Source organism: Neoarius graeffei, chromosome 16, assembly GCF_027579695.1.
Source record: "Neoarius graeffei isolate fNeoGra1 chromosome 16, fNeoGra1.pri, whole genome shotgun sequence".
In the NCBI taxonomy this organism is placed as follows: Eukaryota; Metazoa; Chordata; class Actinopteri; order Siluriformes; family Ariidae; genus Neoarius; species Neoarius graeffei.
In genome coordinates this window covers 41,743,870-41,762,168 of record NC_083584.1, presented here as the reverse complement: position 1 = coordinate 41,762,168, position 18,299 = coordinate 41,743,870, and the positions used below count along the sequence as shown (strand labels likewise).

Sequence of the window (18,299 nt, the reverse complement as noted above, 5' to 3'; positions counted from 1 at the left end):
TGACAGAGTGAAACAGGAGGTCACTCACCAGCCGTGCAGAGGTGACACACAGGCTTGGCATCAGGACAGGTTCTTCCTTACGAAACAGAGTGGTATTCTGTGGTTGTAAAAGAGTGAGGGAGAAGGATCGAGTTCCTCCCAAAGGGGCTGACTGACCACGCTGCTGCTCTACACCCTGCACAGATCAAAACCCACCATAATCAAAGACACCATAATCAAAGACATGCCTACAGCATGTTGTAATAATATTAATTAATGTAAGATTTCTAAATGTATCCACTCCAACCAAAGCAAAAAAAGATCTTGTGTCAGAGATCAGGCTTCAGGTCTCACCTTGTTAGATGCCTGTACAGGTAAGATGCCACTACAGTCATAGTTCTGAGACTGCTGCACTGCCTTTCTGCCAAATCGGTTATGTTGATGCTGAGCAGCCACTGAAGGATTACTGGATGGTCTGACCACATCATCTGATAAATCAAATGTGCACTAATATTATATATGCACTAATAAAAGTGTTTAAGTTTTATAGGCTATTGAAACACCACTTAGTGTAATTTATGTACTACTGTACTGTTACACAGGACTCACTGGACACATAATTTATGTACTACTGTACTGTTACACAGGACTCACTGGACACGTGTGTGATTGGGTTGTAAGATGTCTTGGTAATGCTGGTGTTTGCAGCTGGACTGCTTTTCCCGATGGCTGTTTGTGTTTGGTCTTGTATGGAGACAGGCTTGGCAGTGGCTGCTCCTGCTCCAGGTTGGTCTTTGTTGTGTTGCATCAATTTCCTGTCACCATCCCCTTCCCCCTCCTTTCTCTCAACCTTCTTACACCCTTTGTCATTTACTTTCGCTTTGTCCTGTTCATTTTCCCCAACATCCCTCCCAGGCTTTTCCTCAGCTTTCTGTTTCAGACGAGCTTTTCTTGCCATTTGGCGAGAGACCCGTTTCTCCAGAATCATCTGTTCACATAAGATTCAGAGATCAGATACTGTCACAAAATGTTCCTTTTTTCTACTCCAACTATGACACAGCACTTATGTTATTATACCACATTTCACATCACTGCTTTCATATTAAAATTCATAAAATGGCTATATCGTTAAAACCTCATAGAGTTTGTTTCTGTATTGAGTCACAGAGAGCTGGATATCATCATCCACAGCAAGAATAACTTCATAGTCCAGACTTGGTTCCCTGGATGGATTATGAAACCTTTGGAAGAAAAGCAGGAAGACATTTATATATGAGGTAGGAAGATTTTTCAAGAACCTTTAGGAAAACACTTTATTATTATAACACTATTCATAAAGTACTATTCCTATTGAAGCCAAATCTACCTAGACTGCGGAAGGGAAGTCAAAAGATTTCATATACTTGGCCACATAAGAGTGCTGCAGAGCCTCCTCGGCAGTTAGTCGCTTATCAGGATTAAAGACAAGCAGGCGTTCTAGCAGATCAAGAGCATCAGGTGGCACTGAAGGCTGCATTAAATCCCCTAACGGCACCTGTGGCCTAGACAGTCACAAAAAGCATGTGCTCAGTGATCTTAGCTGACATGTGATGGGGCTGAGTCATAATAAAAACAAATGGGAGACTCATAGTGGCAAAAGCAAGGAAGAAAAACTTCATTCAGTAATGTATGTCTAATACACATACACTATATGGCCAAAAGATTCTGGACACCTGACCATCAATTTCATATGTACTTGTTGAACATCCCATTCCATATATCGTCCCCACTTTTCTGTTGTAATAACCTCCTCTCTTCTAGAAAGGTTTTCCCCTAGATTTTGGAGCATGACTGTGAGGATTTGTACTCATTCAACCATAAGATCATGAGTAAGATCAGGCACTGATGTAGCGTGAGGAAGTCTGGAGTGCAGTTGGTGTTCCAGTTCATCCCAAAGGTGTTCAGCGGGCTTGAGGTCAGAGCTCTGTTCAGAACCCTCAAGTTCTTCCACTCCAGCCTTCTCAAACCATGTCTTCATGGAGCTCATTTTGTGCACAGGGGCACTGTCATGCTGGAACAGGTTTGAGCCTCTTAGTTCCAGTGAAGGGAAATTGTAACGTTACAGCATACAAAGACATCCTGTACAATTGTGTGCTTCCAACTTTGTGGCAACAGTTTGAGGAAAGAACCATATATGGGTGTCCACAAACTTTCGGCTATATAGTGTATATGTAATGCACATAACTGGTACTGTGTATAAAATCTTCAAAGCAAAATCATCAAATACCTAGTACCAGACATATGCTCCACATCCGGTTTTTGTCTTTGGACACGTACCTAAGCAGCATTCTCTGAATTACAGATGCTCCACACTCTGACCTGATGGCCACAATGTCTAAAATTGAAGAAATAAGGCTGAATGAGTAACAACAAAACCTATCTGAGTGATTATCCCTAAATCTCAAGCTTAGACTATCTAACGATCACCTCTACTCATTTATGTTTCCAAGACATGTTTTGGAACCAAACCAAACCGATTCCTTTGTGCTCTCTTATGTTGTGATTTTGGTAATTTCTACAGTAACAGTAAAAATTGGGTTATAAAGTAACCTCACCTTCTGGCATAGGATGTGGAATAGTACTCATAATCTTCTCGATCTGATTCATGGTAGAGGTTCCAGGGAAAAGCGGCTTGCCGAGCAACATCTCGCCCAGAATGCAGCCCACACTCCACATGTCCACCCCTTTCGTGTACCTATACAACGAAAAGCACTGTGTAAACCTGAAAGGGTAAATTTGTAGAAAGTCTAATATGATCTTCAAAGAATAAAAAGTGTGTAACTGGTACCTAGTGGAGCCAAGGAGAATTTCAGGAGCACGGTACCACCGTGTTGCCACATATTCTGTTAAAGCAGGATTCACAGCATCCTCTTGGATCTGGGAGAGGGAGCGTGCCAAGCCGAAATCACACAGTTTGATAAAGCAGTCTGCATCTAGTAGTATATTCGAGGGCTGTATGATATAGAGAAAGATGGTAGACAACACAGTACTACAACTTATCAGATGTTTGGTAGCCCAGCATTATTTCAAACCTACATATATGAGAACCTACCTTCTGGTCCCTGTGGATAACGTTCCCTGAGTGTAAGTATTTGGTGGCCTTGAGAAGCTGGTACATGATATATCGTTTATGAATGTCCTTCAAAAGGCTGCCTTTCTTAATAACAGCATGCAGGTCAGTATCTGGAGTGAAAAGATGTGCTTTCCTTCAATAGTCCTACATGACCTTTAAAGGTAGACTGCCTTTCAGATTTTTCAAGTGTAGATCATAAATAGAATTTTCCCTGATACCCAATTATTTTTGTTTAGTGGATCAAAAGCTACTGAATTCGAATCACAGACTTCCAATTTGATTATTTTTTTTTAATAGAACAATTAATGAATTTAGGGCCATGTGGCTCTAAATTCTCCACTATTTTTGTTTGCTTCACCATGACCCAATTCAAGATACTGCGTCATACATCACGTGGTGGACTTTCCCCGTTCGCACAAGGCATTGTGGGATACAAATTTGAAACAGAAGAGAAAAATGGAGGATGCAAGTGTGCGAATGAAACGTGAAAGACTGACTACAGTAACGGAAAGCGAGAAGACGTTATGTCATAAAGAAAAGGAAACGCAGGACCAAACTAATAAATATCGGCGGTCAGCGAGCACCTCGGTGTGATCAGCTGTTCATTTAGCAACAGAATGGTGTAACTGTCAGTGCACGGTCGAAAGTAAACCTGCGCATGCGCACACGGACTTCCTCTGTCTGCTTGACTGCGCGAAGCGAGTGATTTCATGCACATTATTTGCTCAGGAATTCCCTCAAATTAAATAACTTCCCAGCCGCAGAATGGCCTGATATTTTGTGAGATATTACAGAAATTAAACATCACAATAACCAAATTTCAGAGGGAACTAAATTTCACCAATTTTATGAAATCGAAAGGCCGTCTCTCTTTAATTAGTCCATCAACACATCAAACCAAGACATTTACATGTGAACAGACTCAACAGTCAGAATGCTGTGAATGTACATATAAATGTATTAAATGTAACTGTAATTCTAAGTGTTGAAACACTTTAGTTGAAACACAAGTTCCATTTGCAGAAGCTATCAAAATGGATCTTATAATTGACCCTTTTCAGTTTTACAGTAATATTGCTGCCATTACCCCATTAATACCATCAGTATTTGCTACATCCAATTTGGGTTCTCATAATATTTCTTTTCAGATCCACACAGTATCATATGGCCAGAATTATGTGGACATCTGATCATCACACCCATATGTGGTTCTTCCTCAAACTGTTCCCACAAAGTTGGAAGCAAACAATTGTATAGGATGTCTTTGCATGTTATATACTGCAAGTCAGCCTAGTGGTTAACGTGTCTGCCTCTTGACTGGGAGATTGTGAGTTCTGCTCACGGTTTGGTCATACCAAAGACCATCATAAAAATGGTAACTATAGTACTGCCATCTGGTGAGACACACTGCAATACAGATGTGAGTACAGAGTCAAACGCTCACGGTTACTAGAGAACCAGCCCCCCACTGTAACACTAGCTATGTAGCAGACAAGAGGCCAATGGCTACTGAAACGGAGATTGGCAATGTGCCTTGTGGCATGGGAAGGACTTTTCACTTTGCATGCTATAGAATTACAATTTCTCTTCACTGGAACTAAGAGGCCCAAACATGTTCCAACATGACAATGCCCCTGTGCACAAAGCAAGCTCCATGAAGATATGGTTTAACAAGTTTGAAGTGGAAGAACTCGAGTGTCCTGCACAGATCCCTGACCTCAACCCCACTGAACATCTTTGGGATGAACTGGAACACCAACTGCATCCCAGACCCTCCTCATCTAATATCAGTGCCTGATCTCACTTATGTTCTTGTAGCTGAATGAACATAAATCGTCATAGCCACGCTCTAAAATCAAGTGGAAAGCCTTCCCTGAAGAGTGGAGGTTATAACAACAGTAAAGGGGGACTAAATATGGAATGGGATGTTCAACAAGCACATATGAGGAATATGGTCAGGCATCCACATATTTTGGCCATGTATTTCGACACAGATTTTCTTGATTCCAACACAGAGACACCAACATTCTATTATTCTCCAAGGTTGTCCTTGGTGCACAGTGCAAAATGCTTTGGTCACTCCAAAAACTGAAAATGATTCAAAGTATGGTTTGTTCATCCACTATTGTCATCTGTGGCTTAAGAATTTATAGATATGCAAAGGTGAACTTTGATTAGGCTAAGCCAAATACGTGACCAAACAAGTGGCGCCACTATCTTCAACAGGAGATCTTTCCAAGCTAAACTCACTTACCTAAAGTGAATTTAGAATGCCTGATAACATTCATTCATTCATTTATTGATTGATTGCAAAACGACCAACAAATCATGTAGGATCTGGATGTAAGAATTGCCAAAAACTAAAACAAGAGAACAAGGATTCATTCTTTACAGATAAAAGCTCTGAGAAGGTTGAGTTTACAGTTTAGATTACATCTTATTACTGTTTACTTTGTAAATGTATGTTTGCATAATGATACAAAGACCTTTGGTTTTATGGTGTTTATCCTGGATTATAACCATTTCTGTACAACCATACATTCAGGTAACAACTCTCTTCACTGCTTCAGAAACCATTTGCAGAATTAGGCTCAGTTAAAAGTATTGATTATTGATTGATTTTTCAATCTACATTTATAGCCAATTTGATCATTCCATACTAGCTTCCCAATATAACATATTTATCTCAGTAGCTTGCAACGACAACGAATATGGCATCTTTGGTTTTCTAATAACTATAATACATGATCTATTATAGTTGTAAAATTATCCTTTCTACCTAGTTATTGTAAGTGAAACCTACTTGATATGGTTACCTATGTGACCTGTATCAGCTTAGAGCAAAGTCCAAAACTGGTCATGAAATGAAGCTAGGAGCCAAAAAAATCTTTTGAAGGCGTCAGCAACAAATCAAACAAGAGGGAGCAGTCTGGTAAACATCCACATTATTAGTATACTTTCCATTTATTTTATAGCTTCCAACCAGATGAAGCCTTACCCATGTACTCAAACACCAAGTAAATATCTTTATCGTTCTGGGCTCGGATAACATTGAGCAACTTGATGATATTGGGATGATCCCCAAACTCCTGCAGGACAGAAATAAAAGAAAGAAGGACCTAATTAGACATGCTAGCACTAGCGATAGTGGCAGCAGTGGCAATAATTCAGGTAATGTTAGTCTAGAAATGTATAGGCAAAAATTTAATTGAAGATGGTCTAATTATTAAGTGCTTTGTAATATTGTTCTACAAAAAGGTGTGATCATGGCTGTGATGACAAGCATACAGTTGTGAACACATGAATATGCATAATGTCCAGGAAAAAAAGAAAAAAAAATTTGCTGTTGGTAATACATCATACAAACACATTATAACTAATATGGATTAAGGAGCAATCCATATTATTGACAATCCAGATTGTCCTTACCTGAAGAAACATGATTTCTCTGAATGTTCTCTATGTAAAAAAAGACATAGGAAAATCAGGTTGAAAATCTGGGGCATAAAAATACAGCAATACAAAAAGTATGTCTCTCCTAACTAGTCATACGGTTATTAGTAATATATAAGGAATAAAACAAGATGGGGCATATTGGCATAGGAAAATAATCAACGACGGTGTGGCAGGATGCTTCCGAGTTGATTATCGTCAACTTCCAGCACTTCCTGAAGTGTTTTATTCCTCTTATACAACCCCAATTCCAAAAAAGTTGGGATGCTGTGTAAACTGTAAATAAAAACAGAATGTGAAGATTTGCAAATCATGAAAACCCTATATTTCATTGAAAATAGTACAAAGACAACATATCAAATGTTGAAACTGAGAAATTTTCTTGTTTTCTGAAAAATATATGCTCATTTTGAATTTGATGTCAGCAACACGTTTCAGAAAAGTTGGGACAGGGGTATGTTTACCACTGTGTTGCATCATGTCTACTTTTAACAACACTCTGCAAATGTTTGGGAACTGAGGAGACCAATTACTGTAGTTTTGAAAGAGAAATGCTGTCCCATTCTTGCCTGATATACAATTTCATTCGCTCAACAGTTCGGGGTCTCCTTTGTCATATTTTGCGCTTCATAATGCACCAAAAGTTTTAAATGGGAGACGCGTCTGGACTGCAGGCAGGCCAGTTTAGCACCCGGACTCTTTTATTACAGAGCCATGCAGTTTTAATGTGTGCAGAAAGTGGTTTGGCGTTGTCTTGCTGAAAGAAGGAAGGCCTTCCCTGGAAAATATTTTGTCTGGATGGCAGCATATTGCTCTGAAACGTGTATATATCATTCAGCATTAATGATACCTTCCGAGATGTGCAAGCTACCCATGTCATGCGCACTAATGCACCATCATATCATCACAGATGCTGGCTTTTGAACTGTGCACTGATAACAAGCCCGCTGACAACAAGGTTCCTCTCCTCTTTAGGCTAAAGGATGTGGTGTCCATGATTTCTAAAAATAATTTCTACTTTTGATTCGTCAAACCTCGGGACAATTTTCCACTTCGTCTCAGTCCATCGTAAAAGAGCTCGGGCCCAGCGAAGGTGGCAGTGTTTCTGGATATTGTTTATATGTGATTTTAACTTGCATTTGTGGATGCATTAATGAACCGTTTTCACAGATGATGGTTTTCTGAAGGGGCGGCACAGTGGTGTAGTGGTTAGCACTGTCGCCTCACAGCAAGACGGTTCTGGGTTCGAGCCCAGTGGCCGACGGGGGCCTTTCTGTATGGAGTTTGCATGTTCTCCCCGTATCTGTGTGGGGTTCCTCCAGGTGCTCCGTTTTCCCCCACAGTCCAAAGACATGCAGGTTAGGCTAATTGGTGGCTCTAAATTAATTGTAGGTGTGAGTGTGAATGGTTGTTTGTCTGTGTGTCAGCCCTGCGATGATTTGGCAACTTGTCCAGGGTGTACCCCGTCTCTCGCCCATAGTCAGTTGGGATAGGCTCCAGCTTGCCCGCAACCCTGTACAGGATGAGCGGTTATGGATAATGGATGGATGGTTTTCTGAAGTGATTTCCACTACAGACACGTGTCTGCTTTTAATGCAGTGTTGCCTGAGGACCTGAAGATCACAGGCATCCAATGTCAGTTTTCAGCCTTGTCTCTTGCATACAGAGATTTCTCCAGATTCTCTGAATCTTTTAATGATATTATGTACCACAGATGATGTGATCCCCAAATTCTTTGCAATTTTATATTGAGTAATGTTATTCTTAAATTGTTGCACCGTTTGCCCACGCAGTCTTTCAAAGAGTGGTGAACCCTTCCTTGTCTTTACTTCTGAGAGATTCAGCCTCTCTGGGATATCCTTTTTATACCCAATCATGTTACTGACCTGTTGCCAATTAACCAATTTAGTTTTTTTTTTTTTTAGCATTACACAACTTTTCCAGTCTTTTGTTGCCCCGTCCCAACTTTTCTGAAACGTTGGGCTGACATCAAATTCAAAATGAGCATATATTTTTCAAAAAACAATAAAATTTCTCAGTTTCAACATTTGATATGCTGTCTTTGTACATTTTCAATGAAATATAGGGTTTCCATGATTTGAAAATTATTGCATTCTGTTTTTTTTATATTTATGTTTTACACAGTGTCCCAACTTTTTTGGAATTGGTGTTGTACACATTTTATAATCAATTTAGGTTACATATCCATCATACACGTCCTTGTGTAAGTTGTTACTATAGGAAAAAAAAAATAACGCATTAACCGGAATTACTGTCAGAGATGCTGTTATAGAAAGCTAACCAGCATCTGAAGACAAATCAGAATTAAGAATTCAGTAGTCCTGTGGTATAATAGTGTGTATTCTTAAAATTATTTATATACATAATAATGTAAAGTGTACCTGAGCATCAGTTCTATTTCTAAAGGCATCAAATATTTTTTTCACAGCCACTGTCTCACCGGTCTTCCTGTCCACTGCTTTCCATACAATTCCATATGCCTGTCAGAGGAGATGGAAATAATAAAGAAGTCAAATCAATGCAGCCCAATAATTAACATGAGGAGTCATGTTGCCATGCAATGCAAGCTAAAGCCGTACCTATTTAAAACAAACAAACAAACAAACAAACAAACAAACAAACAAACAAACAAACAAACAAACAAACAAACAATCCAATTACTGGGATGGAAAGACAGGAGTCATTACTGTGAAGTCAAGAGATAAGCTGAAGTAAACAAGCCTTGGCTAAGTAATAATGACAACAGGCAACGATCACTATTATTACTCATTTTTAATATTTCTGATTTCTTTTAAACTACAGTCAGCAGTGTCCTGATGTTATGGCCAGTCAGAGCACAGAACGGAAAGGATTCAAGGGAGAATTGAGAAGCTAGGATTTGAATTCATCTCACAGTTATTGAAAGCAATAATCTGTGATTTTTCATCTTAATCTCAAGCGACTGTATCTGTAGCAGAGACTAGAGCAGACAGTAATGGACTGAGAACAGAACACAATCCATTTACTTAAAACTCACTTATAATGAAAGTCAAATTATAAAACAAAAAATAGACACAATGGCCTTAATATGAGACAGGCATGAGAGAACGTCTTACCAAAACTGTTCTTATTTAGTGTTATCTATGATTATATACAGCAATAGAGTAAAATATAATTACACGTTCCCTCAGGCTTTGTCATATTTACTTCAAGCTTTAGTGACTCAAATCAATCACTTGAAAAGTAGTCCCATCTCTGAAGCAATAAATATGTAAATGGATGTTTTTGTTTTTTTTTTTTGGGGGGGGGGGGGGGGGGGGGATGAAAATATTCTACAAAAATGTGTGCTTACGCCTGCCTATAGAATTAAAAAAAAAAAAAGTACAGTAGGCTGCTGGGCCATAGAAGGTTCACGCTGCACGCTGCATGCTGCACACTACACGCTACACGCGTGTAAAGAAAAGTGGACAAACGTAGCATGACTTGCTCTGGGCCATAGAACGGCGTTCACGTTGCACGCTGCACACTGCACACTTCACGCGTGAAGCGTGAAATGAACATGCACACTTTTTTCTAGGCGTGAAGATGGAAATTCCAGTCAATGCATGCGGTCACCGCCGCGCCAGCCAATCAGAACGGGTCTAGGGAGATAACTCTATGCTTTCAGGGGAAAACTTCAGAAAAAATATAATTGAATGGTATAATTGAAAAATAGTTCTTCATCGGGATTGTCAAGCAGATTATAGAATGTTCGGTGAAATTCACCACGGGTTTCTCTCAGAAGGAAGTGTTCTCGGCTCCAAATTCTGTTCCTTTTTCTCTTCCTCTGTCTCAGTAAAAGCAGAATGAGGCAATCGTCGTCATCCGAAGAGTCCATATTGTTGGTTATTGTTGTATTACTCGGTCAAAGTAGAACAGACGCAACACGTGAACATCCAAGCATGAAGTTTAATGGCCCAGGGTCCGGTTCTTCATGTGAACGTGTAGCGTGTAGCGTGCAGCATGCAGCGTGAACCTTCTATGGCCCAGCAGCCGTAGATTATAAAACAGAATCTCAGTCGTTTTCTGTGTTGTAGCAATCCAGGCTGAAATTCCCTGACAATCTCTTAGCAGGATAGAGATTAGGATGAAAAATGCTGGATTGCTCCTTTAATGTCGTTTATGCAGTTTAATTTCCAAAGTCTAATTACATTAATTTGTTTGCAATTAACAGGTCTGCAACTGGGAATCTGTTGGAAAGCATGTGATAACCTGAATCAAATCCTAATCGAAGATGCAAATAATAATAATATTATTATTATTATTATTATGGAATTAAATACAATTTGTCAGACAAGTATAACAAAAAAAATTGTGACTTTCCAAGTATTCAACTTAATTACATGGAAGTTTAATGCAGATACGCAGAACCTTTATTTTAAAATACATTTCTGAGTGGATAGTATCTCCACCCTTGACTCTTGTATGCTGCATAAATGAGAATTTAAAATATATATTTTTGAGAGTTAAAATCGACCGCAAAGTTGGCATTCGAGTTGCCCCGCTGAGCCAGCCAGCCCTGAGTGTGTGACGTCACAGCAGGAATCGGTTTTAAGGCCGAGGCCTTTTACAGCTATAGACCAAAGTCATATAAATAAAAATTGATGGTGAAAGTAAGAAATGCCATTACCAACTTGCTCAACTAAGACTGATTTGACTTCATTGATTGTGGGTTGACTCTCATTAAAACAGGACAGGTGTTATAACTTATGCAACCTCGGAAAATGCATGCATTTTCACTGATAAAACGTAAAAGGCTAATTAAATCAGATGAACTGAGACAATCACATTCTGAAGCAAATTAAATAATCTTATACCGCTAACTTAAACACACAATACAAGTTACATTTATTAATCTAAATGCAGGTAAACAACGAGTGGTGTTGTTTTTGTTGTCTTATATCCAAATGAGAGTCGGAGTTTACCTGTCCGTGTTCTCGCTTCTTGAAGGTCGATCTCGTGGCTAATTGTTTTTAAACAATCTGACTTTCAGTTGTTTGTTCAGTTCTCTGTTCATTCACTTCTTCCACGTAAGGGCGAGATGGCAGCGATATCCAGTTTAGAAATCAGACGGCTGCTCCACTTATTCTCTATTTTCTCCATACTGAGTACTCCGCCATTACTGCTTGGCTCAGGCAATTACTAAAACCCAGGACGGAACATCACCAGTTTTAGCAACAACTGCGGGGAGGTCACTGCCTGAGCGATATGTCCCATCCTGTTCCGTTCCAGGTTTTACCAACAACCCTGGGCTCACGGGAGAACTGGTGCAACTGAACTCACTTTCCTTTTAAAAAATAAAGTAAATAAATGCTTTCCTTTTCTTGTAGTTTTATCTAATTGTTGGTACTGCACCCTCTTTCAATACGGGCTGATAGCCAACACTCCTCGACAGATCAGAGGTCTCGTATGAGTCTTCAGTGAAATGTGCAGAGCAGAGGAGAGACCACTTCATAGCCGCCCAATGTGCCCGTGAACTTCTCGCAAAACGCGTCCAAATCTTTGCAGTTTGAACATTCTTGGGCCATGAATGCAATGTAAATCCACCTTCTGTCATGTTGCTGCACCAGCCAGCAACACATCTACGTGGCACGGCAATAAATTAGCTCAAAATGGAGGATCGAAGTTGCAGTCAGCTCTGTGTTTAGTATAGCGGAAATGGCGATGAGATCGATAGACTTCCTGCTGTGACGTTATGGTTGTCAAGGTCATTCACTCAGACCGCTACCTATATGAATCACTTTAATCGTAAAAATTACTATATCAGATTTATTGTTAACGCTTAAAACTATTCCTGCGCCATTCTTGAGGTCTCAAGACATTTATAAACAAAAGTGAGGCCATGGCTCTGCGTATATGCTTTAACAACAACAATAACTTTCCATCTGAAGTATGTCACTGCATTATGTTTTCTTCTTTCTATTCTTTATAAAAGAGTATCTCACATAGTATAAATACGGAGGTGATTATAGAAAATCACACGTGCAGATTGGCTGAGCAATTCAGGCCATTTCTCAATAAACACTTCGAGCGACTCAGCAAAATAGCTGCCAATCGCTTTGTCACTGTTAGTGAGGAAGAATTACAAATTATGATTATTATTTATACAAATAAAAGCACTAAAGATGCTACAAAGTTTGGTCTAAAACTATTCATCGGTAAGGTGGAATTGTGATTTATTTTATCTTTTTCGAAACAAAGTATTTTACGTGAGTCGACATAGATAAGTGACAAGTCTGTGCCACACCTTTATTACACTTGCATGACGTTTTGAAATAGTTTCAAATAAAGTTTGAAATAAATTATTTCTTAAGCCAATTTTTAGAAAAAAAATAATCACCTGTGTATTTCTACTACGACAATTATCTGCCTCATGCTCAGTGAATATCGGTGAATAAGAACCTCGACTTCGCCTCAGATATTATTCACCAATATTCACTCTGTCTTCGGCGAATAATTGTTAAATATCAAACACTACAGCCATAAATATAATTGTAAACCCAGTTCCCTCATATCATGCACACAGCACAGAATAACAGGAGCAAATCTTTTTACGTTCTTATGTGCTTTTATAATAAAAGCGACCCCTCCTTATACGTCATGGAAACTGCAAAATAGTAATGACTGTAATATGTTTTTAGCTTTTCTGTAGTTGACAGAGGTTGCTGTCCCCAGATCTGCTAATTATTAAGCCCTTGGGCAAGGTGTGCTGAGGAAAAGGAAAATGCACAAGGCAAGAGTTAACCCTTGTGTTACGTTCACTACTTAGCAATGGATGAACTGTTTATAGGTTATACTGACTTTGGGCAGCTGAGACAGAAAATAATACACTACAGCAGAGGTGGACAAAGTACCCAACTTCATTACTTAAGTCAAAGTTCTGGATCTTATTAGACAACGTGATGGCTGGTTTAAAAAGTTCAAGAAATCCAAGTCACCTACTGATTATGATAAATATATTTATTTGAGAAATCAAGCGAGTTACAAGGTACAGAAAACAAAGTCTGAGTTTTATGCTGATGCTATTGTTGCAAACTCACATCGGCCAAAAAAGTTATGGAAAATGCTCAGTGACATGAGCTCTACAGGTAAATCAAAATCAAAGCCTGGCAACATTGGGCTAGTCATTGAGGATAAGTTATGCTTTGACAAACAGCAGGCTGCTTGTCAGTTTAACACATTTTTTACAACCGTTGCAGCCCGTTTGGTTGATAAGTTGCCTGTTGCATCAGGCAGATACAACCAAACCTTTTTAAATTCCTTTTATGAAGGTAAACATGCTACTTCTAACACTTTTGAGTTGAGCCCTGTCTCAGAGGCAAGGGTGAGGTCATGTCTATCTGCATTGCCTATAAATAAAGCCACTGGACTGGACCTTATTCCATCCAAATTTCTGAAAGACAGTGCCAGTGCAATTGTAAGTGTACTCACCCATATAATAAATCTATCCGTAAGCCAGGGTATTTTTCCAAGTGAAATTAAGAGGGCTAGGGTTGTTCCCCTTTTTAAGAAAAACAGCAGATCGGATGTTGGCAATTATAGGCCAGTATCAATTCTGACAGCCATCTCAAAGGTGTTTGAGCGTCTTGTGTTTGAGCAGGTGGAGGAGTTTTTGGTTAAACAAAACCTGCTATATGAGTTTCAATCTGGGTTTAGAGCAGCTTACTCCACTGAAACCTGTTTCATCCACTTATTTGATTACATTCGGCAGAATCTTGATGAAGGAAAGTATGTTGGTATGATACTACTTGACTTGCAGAAAGCCTTTGATACGGTAAATCATGCAATACTGTTATTAAAACTACAGTGTCTGGGTTTTAGACCTACTGCTGTTAGATGGTTTACATCGTATCTTAATGGTAGAACTCAAGTCTGTGATGTTGAGGGGACGGTATCAGATCCCTTGGGCATTACATGTGGGGTGCCCCAGGGTTCTATTTTGGGCCCCCTTTTATTTTTGGTTTATATAAATGATATGCCAGCTGCAGTCAAATGTAAGCTTCTTTTATATGCTGATGATTCTGCATTACTTATCGCTGGGAGTGATGTTTGTGAGATTGAAAATACTCTTGGGAAGGAGTTACAGAGGGTTAGTGAGTGGCTTATTGACAATAAGCTTTCAATATATCTGGGTAAAACAGAATCCATTTTATTTGGAACAAAGAAAAAGTTATCAAAAGCAAATGCACTGAAGGTTATGTGTAATGGTACTGAAATAGTGTCTCAAGAAAGAGTTACATACCTGGGGTTAACATTAGAGCAGTCACTAACTTGTGACTCTATTGCTACCAAAACATTATCCAAGAGTGCCAGTAAACTCACATTTTTGTTTCGTAGGACAAAGAATTTTGCTTTCTCTGTCAAGAAGCTTCTTGTTTTGTCATTGATTCAGTGCCATTTTGATTATGCATGTTCTGCTTGGTATTCTTGTTTATCAGCTAAACTTACATATAAAATGCAGGTAATGCAAAATAACGTTATACGGTATCTATTAAATGCATCCTCTCGTACTCACATTGGTAGCACCGAATTTAAAAGGGTAGGATTGCTGCTAGTATAGCTTAGAGTTGAGCAGCTGAAGCTAAATCACATGTTTAATGTTATTCATGGACATGCTCCCAATTACCTACACTCTCATATAGAAATGGTACAGACACAGCATGATCATTACACTAGGGCAAGTATTTGCTCTTGTATAGTGCCCAGAGTCAATAACGCAGCTAAAAACACATTTTACGATACTGGTGTTATGGCATGGAATAGCCTGCCTCTTTCCATTAAAGTTTTAAACATTAGAAGGGCTTTTAGAAGTCAGGGAAAAATCTTTCTATGGAACAGAGTAACTGATCCATGATAAAATAGTTGAGATTGTACTTAGCAGAGTTGTGATATTTATTTGTTTTTATGATGTGGGTTTTTTTTTTGTCTGTCAAGTTTGTGTTATGTGTTTTTTTGTATGTCCTAACATCAAGGACCATGTTGGAAATAAGTGTTGTCACTTTAACATGTCATCCTTTGGATTTTTTTTTATGTTTGTGAATCCAAAAAAATAAATCAAATCAAATCAAAGTACAGATCCCACTGGTCAAAAGTTACTCCGATACAATTGAAAGTTGTACAGCCAAATGTTTACTTAAGTTAAAGTACTGAAATACTTGCTTTTAAAAATACTTAAGTATTAAAAGTACATTTTCTGTCAGCGCATCGTTGTATTATTGTCACAACGCTTACAAAACGGAATGCCGTTACCAAAGACAGAAATGTGAATTCACAAAATAAACGCATGCTGTGCCATCATGGTGGTTTAATATTAAGCTAGCTAGTCAATGAAGCTCCAGCTGACATGCTAGCAAACTCTTTTCAAACTCAAAATCATATTGGGTAGCTAATGTGACTAGAAAAGAAAGACTTCTACATTCTGTTTATTTGGCAAGATTATGCTAAAACATTTCTGAAAGGACTTCAGATTAGTCAGAGTTATTCATGTTAGCGTAGCTCTGTTTTTACATGCTAACTAACAGTGTCCAAGTGAACTAGCTATGTGTTAACGTTAGCCGTGGACAAGGCGATGGCAACTTGGCGGGTGAATCCATAGAAAGTCGTTTGACTAATCAGACTGCATAGCTATTGCAATGTTATTGCTAGCTCTAAAAGCACAGACAACTTCACTACAAGCTTTCTCTTGGAATAAAACGTTTATACACCTCAATATGCTTCCGCAGGTCGGACGGCGAGTTTTTGTAGGCCGTGATGTGGTTCGTTTTCGGCAAACAAAGCAAACATTTAAAACAAAACGAATCTTTAATACTTTCAGAAAACTGAAACATGGGTTCTAGGTAAAGTGCGTGCATTCTCCAGAAGAACCGCCTCCTTCCATTCCGCCATCAACTGATCGTGTTCAAATAACGCTACTGAGAAATCACCGACAGTCTATGGACGTGACGTGACCCTAGTGATTACTGATCGGCTGTCTCAGTGTCACCTGCGAAAAAACCAATCACGTTTTAGAAAAGAAAAGAAAAAACCATCCACTTTCAAAGCTGCTTCATAGTAATGAGGACCTTGACAGAAATGTAGTGGAGTGAAAAGAACAATATTTGCCTTTCAAATGTAGTGAATAAGTTTCCAAAAAAAATAAAACTCAAGTAAAGTACAGATACTCAAAAAGTGTACTTAAGTACAGTACTCAAGTAAATGTACTTCATTACTGTCCACCTCTGCACTACAGTATAAAGGTCAAAAGTTTGTGGACACCTGCGGATCACACCCTTCTGGGCCTTCTTTAAATTCATGCCACAAATTTTGATGCACGCACAGAGGCTCCAACTTGGGAAACTGCAAAGAGGGAGATTCTCCCTCTCTGCGAGTAGCTTGGAGGGAGACAAGTTTGAGCACCATAGGCGCGAAGGCAAGTTTTATATATATATACACACATGTGTGTACCGTATATAATGGTGTGTGTGTGTGTATATATGAGTCACCACATTGCGTGTCAATTAAATCTTTTTAACAGTAACAGATCTAGATAAATCCAGTGACTATAGGCCAAACTTTAATATGCCTAAAGTCAATGTTAATGACAATAATGACTATTATAAATTGCCAATGGTAGACCCTCTGATGATAATGTTCTTCTAATAATATTCTAAGTTAGTAAAAGTCAGACAAAAAAAGTCAGACAAGTTGGTTAGAATCTAACGTCTGGTCTGGTGATCTAACCCTGTCAAATATAGGGTCGTCTTGCTGCCGTCCAAAATAGTCCACCATTCGTCCCTGGCAACCATCGTGACAGGCGATCCGAACTTTATCTTGGTGATTTTCTGATATTTTTTCTTCGCAGTTTGGCTTTCGCCATTTCCACCAACAGAACTTCGTTTCATTATCTCATTCAAAAGAACATAAAGTTAAAGACGAGCAAGCGATAAATGCAGACAAAATGCAGACGCGAAAAAACAAACAAAATGGTTGAGTGTCGCAGGTTTTCTCGTTCTCTCGCGCGTATCATTAATAGCGCCATCTGTATGCTTTATCGATAACTGCTAAGACATTGGGTGGGCTCAAGTGTGTACCCCGCAGCGTACCAAATTCCGCTCGATTCATATGCACGCTTGATCTGCGCGCGCATACCTCCGGCATTCACTCTAATCCCCCCCGTTATGCTGATCGGTGTACCGACCGGGGAATCAGCATACACCGCGGGGTACACACTTGAGTCCACCCATACAATGTCAGACACACGAAAAGCGGAAAGTCAACTATTAATTTTCGTCAACATAAACGTATCAAGTTATACAACATAGATTCCAAAAATGTTGGGACAAAGTACAAATTGTAAATAAAAACGGAATGCAATAATTTACAAATCTCAAAAACTGATATTGTATTCACAGTAGAACATAGACAACATATCAAATGTCGAAAGTGAGACATTTTGAAATTTCATGCCAAATATTGGCTCATTTGAAATTTCATGACAGCAACACATCTCAAAAAAGTTGGGACAGGGGCAATAAGAGGCTGGAAAAGTTAAAGGTACAAAAAAGGAACAGCTGGAGGACCAAATTGCAACTCATTAGGTCAATTGGCAATAGGTCATTAACATGACTGGGTATAAAAAGAGCATCTTGGAGTGGCAGCGGCTCTCAGAAGTAAAGATGGGAAGAGGATCACCAATCCCCCTAATTCTGCGCTGACAAATAGTGGAGCAATATCAGAA

The 18,299-nt window shown here is 39.1% G+C and overlaps 1 protein-coding gene across 1 annotated transcript in view; it reads right to left on the bottom strand.

Annotated features, from left to right (window-relative positions):
- The window catches only part of mapk15 (mitogen-activated protein kinase 15), a 31,572-nt gene that overhangs the window by 11,324 nt on the left and 1,949 nt on the right, over window positions 1-18,299 (bottom strand). The window contains exons 2-13 of the mRNA XM_060942102.1: window positions 8,947-9,045; window positions 6,521-6,550; window positions 6,090-6,180; window positions 3,071-3,201; window positions 2,807-2,970; window positions 2,574-2,713; window positions 2,296-2,353; window positions 1,383-1,520; window positions 1,115-1,220; window positions 634-967; window positions 334-467; window positions 29-175 (exon numbers count right to left, since the gene is read on the bottom strand). Coding sequence (XP_060798085.1) covers window positions 29-175; window positions 334-467; window positions 634-967; window positions 1,115-1,220; window positions 1,383-1,520; window positions 2,296-2,353; window positions 2,574-2,713; window positions 2,807-2,970; window positions 3,071-3,201; window positions 6,090-6,180; window positions 6,521-6,550; window positions 8,947-9,045 — 1,572 coding nt within the window. The remainder of the gene's footprint in view (window positions 1-28; window positions 176-333; window positions 468-633; window positions 968-1,114; window positions 1,221-1,382; window positions 1,521-2,295; window positions 2,354-2,573; window positions 2,714-2,806; window positions 2,971-3,070; window positions 3,202-6,089; window positions 6,181-6,520; window positions 6,551-8,946; window positions 9,046-18,299) is intronic.